At 51.6% G+C, this 14,357-nt stretch overlaps 2 protein-coding genes across 2 annotated transcripts in view; one reads left to right on the top strand and one right to left on the bottom strand.

Moving 5' to 3' along the window:
- ZNF277 (zinc finger protein 277) overlaps positions 1-7,555 on the bottom strand; it is a 71,703-nt gene extending 64,148 nt beyond the window's left edge. The window contains exon 1 of the mRNA XM_054571370.1: positions 7,433-7,555. Coding sequence (XP_054427345.1) covers positions 7,433-7,523 — 91 coding nt within the window. The 5' untranslated portion in view covers positions 7,524-7,555. The remainder of the gene's footprint in view (positions 1-7,432) is intronic.
- A 211-nt stretch (positions 7,556-7,766) lies between these two features.
- DOCK4 (dedicator of cytokinesis 4) overlaps positions 7,767-14,357 on the top strand; it is a 323,634-nt gene continuing 317,043 nt past the window's right edge. The window contains exon 1 of the mRNA XM_054571366.1: positions 7,767-8,156. Within this exon, the coding sequence (XP_054427341.1) occupies positions 8,120-8,156 (37 nt within the window). The 5' untranslated portion in view covers positions 7,767-8,119. The remainder of the gene's footprint in view (positions 8,157-14,357) is intronic.

Genomic DNA, 14,357 nt, shown 5'->3' with positions numbered 1-14,357 from the left:
TTCTCTGAAATCAGAGTCAGTCGGAAGCACAAGGAAGATAAAACCCAGATAAAAACCCTGCAAGAGCATGCAGGGGGGTCACTGGTGCTGTGTGTCCATGCCCGCCCCCCCCCCGCCCCCACCCCGCATGGGCCTGCGGCTCCGGCGCTCTCACAGGTCGGTCATCGCTGGTTTATAAGGGATTCCAATGAGCTTTCCGACTCTGCTTTCCCTCCCCTCCCCCCTCTGCTGGCTGAAGTCAGCTCTGTGCTGCTAAAGTAAAGATTGATGTTATGTTACTGTTCAGCAACAGTTACTGCTATTAATTGCTTTCCAATGGTAATTACGATTAGTGGATACAAGATATTTTCTATTCTAATGGGCTATTACTGGTGAGTAGCAGCTTGTTATATAACAGGAAATTGTGTTTTAAAAAAAAGAACCACAATTACAATTCTGAGGGCTTTCTCTTAAAAACAAATCTAAGTTTTTGGAGAAAAACACTAACACAACTTGGGGCCTCTCTGACCACGTGGGGAAGGCTTCACCTCTCAGCAGAGAAAAAGCACGAAATGAGGACAGAGCCGGGGAGCCAGGAGCCGAGCAGGCATTTCCGGTCTTTTAAAAACACACGCATTTAAAAGCTGTGCAATGCCGGGCTCCTCAGTCAGTGCATGCAGATTACAGATTCAGAGGTGACATGGAGCCAGCAAGGACTCCCCATTAGCGCTGGTCAAACACGAATGCTGGGCCCACCGGCCACATGGAAGTGTCCTCTCGGGGAGGACCAGGGAGCCTTCTCGGTGTCCTGGACAGCAGCCGGCAGGGAGCAGACGCCCAGCCGCCACCTACCCAACACGACCTGCCATCCCAGCACGGCACTGTCCCGGAAGAGGGGCGGAGCAAGGCACATGTGACAGCCCCGTCCTGAGAGAGCTGACGTGCTGTGCAATCGGGGGCATGTCGTGATTCAAACTCTAGCGCGGATTAGCCTGTAATCATTCTGGAGTCATACCCAGCCTTTTGTAGCAGTGGCAGTCGTCATAAATAATAACAATGAGGTTACAGGACTTGCTCGGGTCACACAGGTTTTAACTGACAGTGACATCTGGACCAGCCTGTCCAATTCCAAAGACTCTGCATCATCGACACTGCTCACTCCTATGTTTCCATGGCGCGTCGAGGTTCTTGGACCCCTTTCGCAAGGCCGGCCTCGCTACGCCTCCCGCAGACACATGCATGGCCACCCACTGCAGCACTTGCGTGACCGACTTGAGGCTCGGAGAGATGAACCTATTCTTCCCAGGTTCACCTGCTCCAAAGCAGCAGCGCCAGGATCGGGATCCAGGTTCTGGTTTTTCTTCCACACGTTCTTACTCAATGTATCGATCGATTTAAGTCACTACACATGGAGGAAGCCCAGAAGTTTCCAGCATTAGCTTATATCACTTAAAATATTTTACCAGTTCTTGACTGTTGAGCCCCAATGAGAATAAAGCAAAGGTTTAATTCTAGAAAACTTTGCTTGGTTCCTAGAGCTAAAGATGGCACCCAACCTGTTTGTCATCTTACAAGTCAATGCCACTGGTCACGAAGAGTACTGGCTGAGGCGTGAGCAGAAGACTGACCGTCAAGTGCACTGCGATTTCTGGGAAAAGCACCCTTGCTCACCTTTGGGTCCAGGAGGTCAGTATGAGACACCTGTTTCAGCAAGAGATGGCAATTCTTTAAGGAACTGCCGGTGAAATGCCAGCCCATTCAGAGTCTGATGAGTTTCTTAAATAAATCGCCACAGAACTGAGCCCTGTCTTGTGGCAAAGTTCTTCAAGAACAGCTAAAAGAAACACCTGAAGAGTCAGGTGCTGGGGATGGCTGCTGAGCTCTGCACGCCCATGGGCTTATGTTTAGAAGAGAGCGTAGCTGGTCGACATCATTGCCAGCTATGAATGTGAACAAAGCACCCTCAGGCTTTTCAAGACAGCAAGGGCACGGGCGTGTGCAGTGGGCCGTGCTAGATAATGCGGGTGGAAGGACTAAGTCAGCACAGTGAGACGAGAACATAAATCCAGCGCCTGAGGCTACAAGGCCTCCCAAATTCTTCAACAGAAACCTGCCAGTGGAGTGGACGAGACACGGTCCAGTCGCAACGCTCAGAATCATTGCCTGTGTCGCCTCCAGCACACACGCCGCAGGTACGCCTGCAACTACGGCTGAAACAACAGGCACCATTTGTTGAAGGCCACCCTACTCTGTCATCTCACTGATCACTTGAACATGCCAGCAAGACAGGTGACCAGTGCCTATCTTACAGAACAGAAACCCAGGTCCAGAGGTTGGTGAACGGGCCTGTGGCTGGTCAGTTACCAGGATTTGGTCCCAAGTTGTTCTGACCTGTGCACATTTACCCTTTTCTCGATGCCATGCTGCCTTTCTAGAGCGACAGTAGCTTTAGAACGTATTTATGGTTGAGGAAAGTCTGCTTCAGACGCCATCCAATGGGGCTTAGGGATATCACTATAACAGTAAAGAGGATAAAAGTTCTCCTCTAGTTGCTGAGTGACCTTCTGCAAGCTACTTGTCACATTGATGCCCTCAGGGCTGCTGTGGGGACACCATGAAACAGGACTTGTAACAGTATTTGATACAGTACTTGGCACCAGTTACTGCTCAACAAATGTCAGCTACCATCAGCGTCACCATGATTATAATACCTCCTTTTGTAATATCCCCTCTGAATACCCTACAAGCTGGGACCTGCTTACTTTTATAGGGAAATTAAAGGATGCTGTGGAGGAGGCCCCTTCAGAGCCTCCCACCAAAGCCACCAGACTAGGTTTCTCTAACTCTTTTCCTTCCGTGACATCCTCTGGCCTGTACCTTGCAAGGCCACCCCGGTATGCACGCCCGCCAGAGCTTTTTGCTGACTCTTGAGTGTGTGTGGCCGCGTGGGGAGCTGGGGGCCGGGTCGGAGGGGGGCGGCACTGGGTGGGAGTGAGGAGGGGTCTGGAGGAGACTATTAAAAGGCTTTTGGAGCACATAGTTGCAATTCTAGTACAGAGCGCCAGCAGACGCTCGGGCAGCCCCCGAATTCCATGAATGCATGGGACACCGCAGCGCTATCCCCAGCGCATTCCTGAGCCTCCCCTGGGTTACGCCGCCACTCATACAGCTTCCGGAGGGAGCGCAGGATCAGAGAGCAGGCAGCTCAATGAGGCCCATCTCTATATTAAAAGCAACTAAGATTTATTGAGGTCCAGCTTTATAGGAGGGAGCACGCTGGGCTTTCATAATCACAATAACTGCCAAGCAGGTGTTACAACTGTATTTTCATCAATGTAGCAGCATGCGCCATAAACTTGTGTTGCACAGCTATTGGATGTCAGAGTTGAAATTTAAATACTTTTCCAAGACAGGGTCTACTCCTCTTTCCACTGTCCTGTCAGACAGAGGAATGTGGACTTAAGCATTAATGCTGGAAATAAGAGGCTGCTGCGGAAAACTGGGCGACAGCCAATCAGGGGCTGGGAGGCTGGGGGTAAGGTCTGCGGGCTGTTCATTCAGATCGGAAGTGTTCTTTCAATTGTTACCTAAACAACACAAGAACGCCACTTAAAAAAAGGCTGAAAACTATGCTAAAATGCTACCTATGCTTCCCTCCGACAAAGTACCCTCTTCGTGAGGATGTTCTGTATCTGTTGGCATGCACAACTTTCACAGACATGCAATATCAGCTCAGTTTTTAATTCTATTTCAGTTCTCCTGCTTAAAGCAGCTGCCAGGAAGAGTTCTGAATAAATTTTAAACAGAGTCTCGCCCGTGAGCGGGGGCAGTTCATTCCCTGCAGCTCGGACAAGCCCTGAGGGTGTGACAGTTAAACAAGACAACTCTGGCCCCAAGAAGGTCACGGTCCATGGGCAGACAGAGCTGGTGACAGACTCCTGCAGTCTGAGAATGTCGGTGCGGTAACAGAGCTGCGGGGCAGGAAGCGGGGCAACTGAAGATGGGGCAGGAAGGGGAAGCTAGGACCTTGGGTGCCATACCAAGAGTTTGGACCTGAGCACACGACAGCAGAGGTTCACTGAAGACTTGAAGTGGAGGCCGCAAACACGTGTTCCTTTTAGCTTGTGGGTTACTGGAGGGGAGAAGATGTCGGTGAGACCACCAGGAAGGCTTTGCGGTGGTCCAGGCTGGAACTTAGTGCTGGGCAAACATTTATGAAACACGTTTTGATGGTTGGGACGAGGTTTTGGTCCCAAGAGCACTGTCCAGAGCGTGTGGGATGCAAGGAATTCAGCAGGGATGGGGAAGGGTTAGAAATAGAATAGTGTCTAAAGAGATGGCTGGATAGAACAGATTCAAAAGATTATTTCAGGCACAGAAAAACAAGACACGGTATCTGATCAGACCAGGGGCCCAAGGGCAAGATAGAAATCAAAGATGATCCTAGGTTTCCAGCTAAGGCTGGATGCCTCTCTCTGAAATAGGAAACACAAGACTGAGGCTCTGACTCCCCTGGGCGGCCCCTCTCTCTTCCAGGGGCAGCACTAAGAGTCGGTGAGGGCCCCATGGCCAGGCATCGCGAACCCCTCGCCTTACCTCGAGCATCACCTACTGGGCAAGCACCTGCAGGGGGCAGCTGACCGTCAGGATCACAATAGGGAGGACCACACGGCAGTCAGAAAGTGTCCGCCGTGTACAGGCAGTCAACATGCCACAGGTGTGCCACCTCTCCGCCTTCTGATTAGAAACAGTAGAAGAAAAACTACCACGAACACATCCTAAGTGTGAGAAATGTTGCATCTATTTACTGTTTTCCGTTTATGGCGACAACATGAAATCCTAGTTGCTGTTCAAAAAGATGGGAAGCAGTGTCACGCAAGACCAGGGGCCTTCCTGGAGAGGGGTGGCGCCTTGGAGGCCTGGCAGCCCAGGGAAGGCGCTGTGCCTGCCGGCACGCCACCCAGCGATGCGGGGTGGCACGACCCTGTAGCATTGCAAGGGCTGCTATAAAAAGACTCCTAGTCCCATCTGTCCTGGGAGATGAAACATGCAGATTGACATTTTGATTAAAGCTAGAGGAAAACCTTTTCAAAAAGGCAGTTTCCAAAAAATTAATGATTTTATGGGAAAAAGCATACTTGATAACCTAAGTGGTTGCTTCACAAAAAAATATGAATACACTTTCAAAATCATTATTCCTACCCAAATTTGTATCCCTTCACAGGCTTAGGAGAGAATTGGATCAAGTCTCAGCATGATACATGGTTTATAAAGGGGATTTTTAATGACAACTTTATAAGAACAGCCCCAAAACCGACCATGAAGCTCTCCCACTGATGTGTACAAACTAGTGAGAGCTTGGAGCAGTTCTGAGCCAGGCTGAGGGATTCTTTTATGTTACAGATGCTGCAGATTTATTGCTGCTGCTCAGTACTTTTGTTGAAAACAAACTGGAACCTAAAATTAAGATTTCTATCTGTTATTCAATTCTGTCTACTGGTCATTTAAACATTGGTCCTGGACTGGTTTCCTCACAGGTGGCGAGGCTCTGCGGAAAGGCCGCTATCACAGGCTACTGGTAGGAAGGCACACTGATGCCTCACCCGGGGAAGGTCCAAACTCTACCACAATTTCTAGCAGGTGTAACTTCTGACCCATCAACTTGTTAAGAAATACATACACGGTGGCCAAGGATCTGTATATAAAGCTGTTCACTACGTCATTACTGAAAGACTAAAGCCCCACTATGTGCTCACAAATAGGGGAATGGTTCGAAGCAGGCACATCCACACTATGGAGTGGAGTGGGAACAGTCCTTTAAGAGAAGGAAGCAATAAACGCACCAATAGGAAGAGTGTCTAGAAGAGATCACTGGGAGCAGGGAGATTATAGCTTTTTGATCTTACATAGAATGATCCTTTTTTTTTTTTTACCAACTCAAAGCCATTGAGATGTGTGTCATAGAGGAATATGTCAGAAAGAACACACACCAGACCATCAACACTTGTTGCTTTGGCATTGTGTGGTGGAGGACTTTTCATTTTTTACCTCCCACACGTCTGAGCAGTTTGAAATGTTCATAATGAAATGTTTAAAATTTTTATAATTTTAAAATAACTGATGATTTCTAATCGTTCTTCAATGTTTTTGAGAGGCATACCCTATTTTCGTTTTTATGAGTTAACCTGTGAGAAAGAGTCATGGAGGATTTCACTTTTGGACTGTAATCGGATAGCCCTCTGGAACTTGTGAAGAATCTGGAAAGCATTAATAGTCTGTTGCCGTCACATTTTAATAACCGACTGTGGGGCCAACCTGGCTGTGAACTGTGTAGGGTGTGGGTATAACTCAATATCTAACTCAGGAGCCTACAAAGATTTCTTTGGTAAAGGCACTGAAATAATTGCAGGCCAGGCAGTTCCACTGAGGGGAAGTAATTGCACTTTATCTTTGCACTTACTCAGACAAAAACTTAAGGCTAAAAGCCAGTTTAACTGAGAAAGCAGTAACAACGAAACCACCACCACCACCACCACCACCACCCTCAGCAAAGGCTGAGAACCAAATTTAAGTCCCAAACCCTGTCCATTGTAAAAAGATAACTTGCTGTGCTAAGTTACCTATCAGGGCCAAGAAGGGGCGGGGACGCGGCAGAGGAGGGAAGGACCAAAGGTAAACGATCGCCCCCCTCCCCACCCTGCAGTTTTCCAAGTTTGGGGTTTGATCTCTACGGTGGATCAGAGGACAGCCTGGAAGTCAGGTAGAGCCAAAGTAGCTGTGATTTTCATAACCACCTTCAAATATTCTCTGAAGTCAGGAGTGCCGATTACCACTTCCTTTCTTCTTTCCCTAAGGACCCAGCCCGGGAAGATCTTCCAGGCTCCACATTCGATCCTGAGCCCCAGGGGGCAGTCGACAAAAGACCCGGGAGTCTGCGAGGGGCGCACACACCCCACAGAGGCCGCTCCAACCAGCCAGCCAGCCAGCCACTGGGCATATCTGCAGACTGGGCAGCAGTGGCCAGTCTGCAAATAGAAATCAGCGCGAACCCCAGTAAAACTCTTTTCCCGACGACACACCCAGCAAACCAAGGCGGAGACAGGGTGTTGGCGAAGAGCTGTTCATCCCAGCGTGAGGACTGCCCTCGAGCGAGCCTGATTTGACCCACACACACACACTCAGGAGCGAAGCTGGGCGCTCCCAACGCCCAGGGAGCCTCCCTGGCTGCCCGGAAGGCCGTGCCATCCCGTTTTCTCTTCCCTCCCCAGTCAGCCAGCACAGACCAGCCGCGGCCGACCCGCCGGTACCTCTGGGCCCCGCCCGTGGCCCCCTCCCGCCCAGGTGGCCTCAGAGCGGGCAGGATCCTGGGGTGCGCCCGGCGGCCAGCTGCATCCTGGCCCGAGAGAAAGCAGAGAAAGCGAGACCGTCTGTACCTCGGGGACACCGTACTCACCCTCGTTGCTTAGAGCCCCGGTTCCGCTGCGATTGCAGTCATCGTCCTCCTCGCCTCGGGTAGCAGCACCCAGGGTCAAGGGAGCAGCCATGATGCCGCCGAGAGGAAAAGGGAGGCCCGCGGGGCGGGGCGGGTGCCGACAGGAGCCAATGCAAACGCGACTGGAGGCGCACTCCCCATCCACGCGACACTTCCTCCCCGCCCACGTCGTGCCGTCACTCCCTGGACCAATAGGACGCGGAGAGCGAAACCTAAGCCCCGCCCCAACGGCCATCACCACGCCCCTTTTAGAGATGGCTTGGCTCAGAACTACAATTCCCAGTGTGCTACGGGAGCGCGGGGCAGGGAGGGCCGGAGCAGGCGCTGGCGGCCGGGGGTGCGCCCGAGAGTGCCCCGGCGTGTTCGCTCAGTTCAGTGAATCAGAACAATGACTACGCCGCCGGGTCCCTGGGAGCGCGTCGGAGGACTGTAAGCAGCCGCCGCCGGGAGAGCGGCGGGCGGCGCAGCGTGGGCCGCGCGGTGTCAACGCCTGGCTCGGGAGCCCGCGGCGCAGATAAGCGCCCGCAGCCCGCGCGGAGCCGCCGGGCTCCGGCTCTGCAGCCGTTCCACCGCAGCTGAGCATTGTTGTGAGGCGGAGAAGGGGCGCGGGGGCTACCCAGCCCGAAGACCCGGGAGCCCTGCTTAGCCATGTGGATACCTACGGAGCACGAGAAATACGGCGTGGGTGAGTCTCCGCGGGGCCAACTTTTATTCCGCTCGGGTCGAGCGGGTGCGCATTTCGCGTCCTTGTCGCCGCGCCCCTAGCTCTCTGCCCGGCTGCAAATGCCTCTTCCGTGCATCGCGCTGCGGGGTCGGGCTTTGGGGAGCCAGCCCCGGGCCGAAGGGTGCGCGCCGGGGTCTCGCCTCTCCACCGCCCTATGGAGCTCGGGCTCCCGGGACGGCCGAGGGGGGAGCGCGCAGAGCCGCCCGCTGCGGGCTCTGCCTGCGGAGTTCGGAGTGGCGACAGGGTGTGTATGTCAAGTTAGAAGAGGAGGGTGGACGGCGTTCCTCTTCTTCCTTCCCCCTCTTTCCCGCGACGGCTGTGGGTTGCGACGATTTTCCAGATTGGAAAGGGAGACGAGAACCACCGCGCAGAGAGAACACCCCCAAAACAGAGGGAGGCGCAGACCTTCCCTCTGGCTCCGGTCATCGTCCCCGGAGTGCGGACTGTGTCCCCGCGCTCTGTAGCCGTTGTGACAGCCCGAGCCGGCCGGAGCCTCCCCACCGTCCTCCCTCCGGTCCCGGGGCTCAGGGCTCTGTGTCCCGAGGGGGCGGGGGCGCTGGTACTTGTCAACATCTGGGCGGCTCCGCTCTCTGCTCCTTGGAGGGGAACGGGCATTTCGCTATGTTTTTACTTCTGGCCACCCCGTGGCCCGGAGCGAGCGCGGCGGGGGTGGCGATGGAGGACAGCTGTGGAGCGATGCTGGGGACGAGCTCGCAAAGCCCGGGTCTTTGAGCCAAGGACACCGCTGTCGGGACGGGGTTACCCAGACACTGGCGTTCGCAGGCAAAGGAACAGGGCAGCGCGCGCCGTTCTGTGCAAAGGTGAACAACAAAGGACATTAATGTTGACTGATGAATACAGGAGTCTCCCTTCCTTTCCCTCCTCCCATTTCGGGCCGATTACAGTTCCCGTTTTTGTTGTTTGATTTCAGCTGGGTCGCCCCTTGACAGTTACTCCGTTTAGGGCCCTGACTCTGACAAGCCCGCCGCAGTCGAAGGCAATTAGAACGTCTCAGAAGATTTCACAGGGAGAAGGCATTATGGATTTTACCAGCGATCTTTATTGCTTCTAATGCCCCGTCCTGCCGATGGGCTTTCTTTTTCATTTCTCTCTTTAAAATTGGGCACAGATCTAGTCACTTAGAAGATGTGTAGGTATTTCCTTATGTTCTGAATTCATTCGCCTGTAATTTAAAAAATCTGGAAAGCCTTTGCGTGGAGTCATAGGGGATTTTTTTTCCCAATCTTGCCTAGGTATGTAGGACTTCGGGGCCGCTGAGAGGCATGTATAATAGAACAGTCATTTCCGATTTTTGCATTAGCTTCCAGTCTGGATAGCAAGACAATAATTTGTCCCAAACCTACCTTTGGGAAGGGGTGCCAGCTTCCTGTCTCTTCCGAGGGTAGGGAGCAGGTGCTGGTGGTTATTCCACCCTGACCCGCACCTTTTTGAGGGCACGTTAACTCCTGCTAGGAGGAGACATTGCCTTTGCTGAACTGGTGAGGAACCAGAGCGTCCCCTTGTCTCTGGGTTTAACAATATAGGAAGCACAGACCCGTTCAGCAACACGGTCCCGCTTGGAACCCATCCCAGATGTTGTTTTCTTCCAAGTGTTAAATTATACAGATTACAGCTGGGATTTATTTTTTTGATGTCTTTCCGTGCCAGGTCACAGGTGGGGAGCTGGTATTGATTAGCTCTGTCCTGCCCTTTCTTTACAAGCTGTTATGTGGGCAGAGGCTGAAAACACACTGTGGGATTTCCTGGGCGTGCAGACCGGATATTATCGGTCAGGTGTTGGGGGCTGCAGCCGCCGCCCCACTGTGGGGTGGCAGTGGCTGGCTTGTAGAGCAGGGGGAGGGGGCGTGGGGGGCACATGTGTGGGAAGAGGAGGTGCGAGGGGTGAGGCGTGAGAGCAGGGCCGTGCGCTGTGCTCATTCACGCCGCGTCACACGCTTGGGAACACCAAGCATCCTTTACTATTAATTTTTGATCGTTTGGCTTATGGAATGTTTAGCTGCTTTTTGGAACCCATCTGTCGGGGGGTGGGGTGGGGTGTGTGTGTGTGTGTGTGTGTTGTGCTTTGTGTTGTGTGTATGTGGTGAAGATTTTGCTGGGATACTTATGCATGGACTTGATCCTCACCACGGAGAGCCCTATTTGTAGCAGCCTACACTGCAAGTTATTTTTTTTAAACCTTAGTTAGTGTATGCATTTTTCGCATCTAGTTTTTATAAATACTAAGGATAAGACATTTTATAGGTGAGAAATTTTGGCTGATATCAGGTGCAGTAGTAATTCCATTTCCTCATTCTTTGAAATAAATCAGTTTTTGTAACTTGGAATACCTGAAGTTCTAATACAAGTTGTGTATTTCTGCAAGAATTCTTCTTATTCACCATCAATTATGCATGAAGTAATTATGTCTTTATATAACAATATTTATGTTTCCGTTTCAAGCAACATACTATACACATGGATAAAATTACTTACATTCTATCAGGGATTGAAATTCCTCTTCAAGCCTCGTATGTGGACACTGTTTCCTCCATTTAACTGATGAACGGTCTTTAGGTAATGAATACCTAGTTCTATACCTACCGTATTTTGCCGTGTATAATGCATTCCCATGCACAATGTGCACCCACATTTTTTGCCCAAACTACCAGGAAAAAATAATTTTGGTTTTAATTTTTAAATTCAGTTTTGTATTTATTTATATTCAGATACTTATTTTTTGTATTATAAAGGAATTTTAGCATTTATTTTTTAACATTATGATACAATAAATTTTATGTAACAAATAATTACAAAACACGAACAAATACAAGATATTTCAGGCACTACCCACATACAATGTGCATCCTTATTCTCTCAAAAATTGGGGCCAAAAGTGTGCATTATACACTGCAGAAATATGGTAATTGTTCCGATTCTAGGGTATTAGAAAGGTGCAGTGATAAAGGTATAGCCTTGAGGGGCAGGGAGCCTTATCTCTTGCAAAACCTGCTAGGAGGCAGGATGATAGGCATCTTTTATCCTGGGAGATTCTGGTTAGCCTTGGTCCTTCCTCATCTGGACAGCTGTGTCCCTTAACCTTTCTGGGTCCTGGTCTCTGGGTCAAATGATATTCAGGGTCCTTCCCAGTCCCAGCTCTCCAGTGCTCTTCCAAGCAAATATGTGTTTTGGTTGGAAAAGCACCCCCACGGTGTCAAGGCTTAGGAGAAAGACGCTAATGCTGTGGCACGCCCCGCCTGGCTTTTGACTACAGAGAGATAAGCCCAAGCGACCTGGGAAGACGCCAGAGTGCAGGCAGGTGCTGGCCGCTCACTTTTTCAGTCTGACTCTCCAGTAGGAACGCGGGGCAGGGACTAAAGCGTCCTGATCACCCCTCACCCAATTCCACGTGTTCACTGCCTGCCTCCCGCTTGTCCGCATCTGTTGTGCCTCTCCCCTTCCCTGAGCGGGGTGGGAGTTTGTCACAGAGAAACGAAGACCATGGCAGATGTATCCCTGTGCCCATTTGTTCAGCAGGCAACCATTGGTGCACAGCGTCCACAGGCGAGCCAGCGAGTCACTCTCGCAGGCTGCAGCCGCGCCTCTCAACCCGGCCAGGTGCTGCACCCCCAGGTGTTGCCCCCCCCAGGTGTTTGTGTCCCCAGGTGTTGTGCCTCTAGGTGTTGCCCTCCCCAGGGGTTGGCCCCCCCCAGGTGTTGCCCTCCTGTGAGCCTGGCTGAGCCTTCCGTGACCCAAGACTCACAGCGAGCTGACCTGAAGGTCAGGAGCATTGTGCTAAAAAGGAAGTGCTTTTATCCCAGCGCCACTGAGTACTCAGAAATGTCCCTGTGCATCCAGCAGGAATCTCTGTCTCTCTTTACAGCCCCTCTGTTTTCCAGGAAGAGGTCTTGATACGATTCCCCAGCAGAGCCCTTTCCGGGCAGCAGCGCGTGGAGTGGTAGGAGCGGGGGTACCATCCCTCCCAGCCGGTGGCATTGTCCTGGCTAGCGGGGCCTCCGCACGGCTCCTACCGGTGGTACCGCGGCGTGTCCCGGGAGCACGTGTAACTGAACCATAATGCGCTGTCTGGAAGTGGTGGCGGCGTTTGGAGCCTGACACGGGGTCCCGAGCTGTGAGTGGGAAGGAGGAGTGATCGTGTCTCAAGTGGAGACGTTGAAGGGCCATGGGAATGCAGGGCTGGGATGGCCTCCGTCCGGCCTCGGGGGGCCTGGCCTCTGCACAGGTCTCCTTCTGTGGCTCCCTCCTCCTAAGTGGCAATCCTTTCACGAGGTCCCACAGTGAACAGAAACGCTGCCTTTCCAGTCTGTCGTGGTTCCCCCAGAGGCTCCATGGGTGGTACTACAAAGGAGACTGGAAACGTTTCAGAACCCCGGGCTTTCCCTGGCTCCTGCTCTCTGTAGGAGGCTGCCGCTTCCGTTTGTCCGAGGAACAGTGGGTCCGAGTTGCTGGTGTAGTGACTTTAGGCTGTGAGCTTGTAGGGCAAAGAATCCGCTTGCTCTAAGGAAACTCAGCCCAAACTCTGTAACTAAAATAATGATACAATGTTTCACAGCTGAAAAGGTGTCACATTGTCTTATTTGAGTCTGTTCTGAAGTAGAATGATAATGTCCATTTAAAAGATGAGGAGCAACCTCACAGAGGCTAAGCAACTTACTCTGGCTCAGTGACTTCTAGTGTTGTTTGATTATCATCCTTAATAGGATATACATTTCATTTCTTGACCTGCTGTACACACAGACACCACCAGCACCACCCAGCAGCCCACCCCCTAAGTAGAACAGTATTTGCTCTGACTCTGGGTGATGTTCTGTTCTTCCTTTACCAAAAAGAAAGCAGCTCATCATTGACTTTACTCAGTGATTCATTAAGGGTCCGTGACACGCGGAGGGAAAGGCACGGCTGCGGACATTACGTTTGCGGCACAGGAAGGACGGGCTCCGACCTGGTCGGGTTTCTAGTCAACTTCATTCATAGCAATGGCTTTTTTCCCCCTCCAGCGGCCAGACATTTGCATTTATGGTGACTTAGAGAATTCAGCAGTCCTGCATTTTTCCTTCAATGTAAGTCAACGCCTGTCTCTTCATGTAATGTTTCTCGTTAAAGATGGATCAGACATGCAAAGCCATCACCCGCATTGTTGACGTGGTCCTTGTAAGTGCACATGTGTGTTCCTACCAGGGTACTTTTAACGAGCTCGGGAAAGGAAGGGGTTTAGGACGTCTCCCAGGTTGCGGGCTTGAGCAGGGAGGTAGCCACAGGTGCTACTCAACGACAGGCGTTTTTGTCGGTGGGGCAGGTTTATGGTGTACGATAAGAGTTTTGTTTGGTTGCCGAGAATTTGCTGTACCTGGCAAACATTCAGGTGGCCATGTCCAGTAGGAAGTCGGTCTGGAACCAAGGACCAAGGTTCTGGATTAGAGAGCCGTTCGACTTCTGTGTGATGACTGAAGTGATCAGCCCGATAAGACTTTATTAATTGTATTGACTTGGATCAGGTGGTCTGCTTGTCCAGTCCAAGTTTTGAAGTTGACAGGCCCTAAATTCCCTGGGAGCCATTGTCCTGAAGCCGTTTATCAGTATGGGTACCAGAGACTCTAAAGAGGAGGTATTAGCAGCCTGTGTAGAATGGGCAGTAAAACTACAGTTTATGGTCTTTCTTGCTCCCCACGAAGGTGCTCCTGGCTGACGCGTTAGTTATTCCGCTTCTGTCGCAGTTTTCTTGCAAGCACATATGTCATGCCAGATAGTGCCTGCCTGGGAGATTTCCCCGCCAGGGTGCTGAAAAACGCACAAGTAATATCTCAATAAACAAGATGTATAGATCCCTCAGCAGCATATAAATGGGCACACACATCCAAAAGTGGGAAAACGCTCAGCTTTCCAGCGCAGCACATTTGTGCATGCGGACATTTTGTGTGTGCGGCGAACACGCAACACCTCTTAGAGCTGTTGGGCCACTTGGAGAACTCTTCCAGTGGCAGCGCTGCACCCCTGAGAAACGTGTGCTTCGAGGCACAGGGGTCACCGTCAGGCGGAGCCTCACATGGCCTCGTAACTCCCCCCGGAGTGTTGGTACCTGCGCACCAAGAGGCAAGCGCAGGTAATATTAGACGTTAAGTTGGAGAGGAAGCCTGTTGGCAAAAT

Source organism: Pteronotus mesoamericanus, unplaced genomic scaffold (assembly GCF_021234165.1).
Source record: "Pteronotus mesoamericanus isolate MK-2021 breed Mesoamerican mustached bat unplaced genomic scaffold, CSHL_Meso_final contig_220, whole genome shotgun sequence".
In the NCBI taxonomy this organism is placed as follows: Eukaryota; Metazoa; Chordata; class Mammalia; order Chiroptera; family Mormoopidae; genus Pteronotus; species Pteronotus mesoamericanus.
Note: the sequence above shows the minus strand (reverse complement) of the source record. Positions and strands in the feature narration are given on the sequence as shown.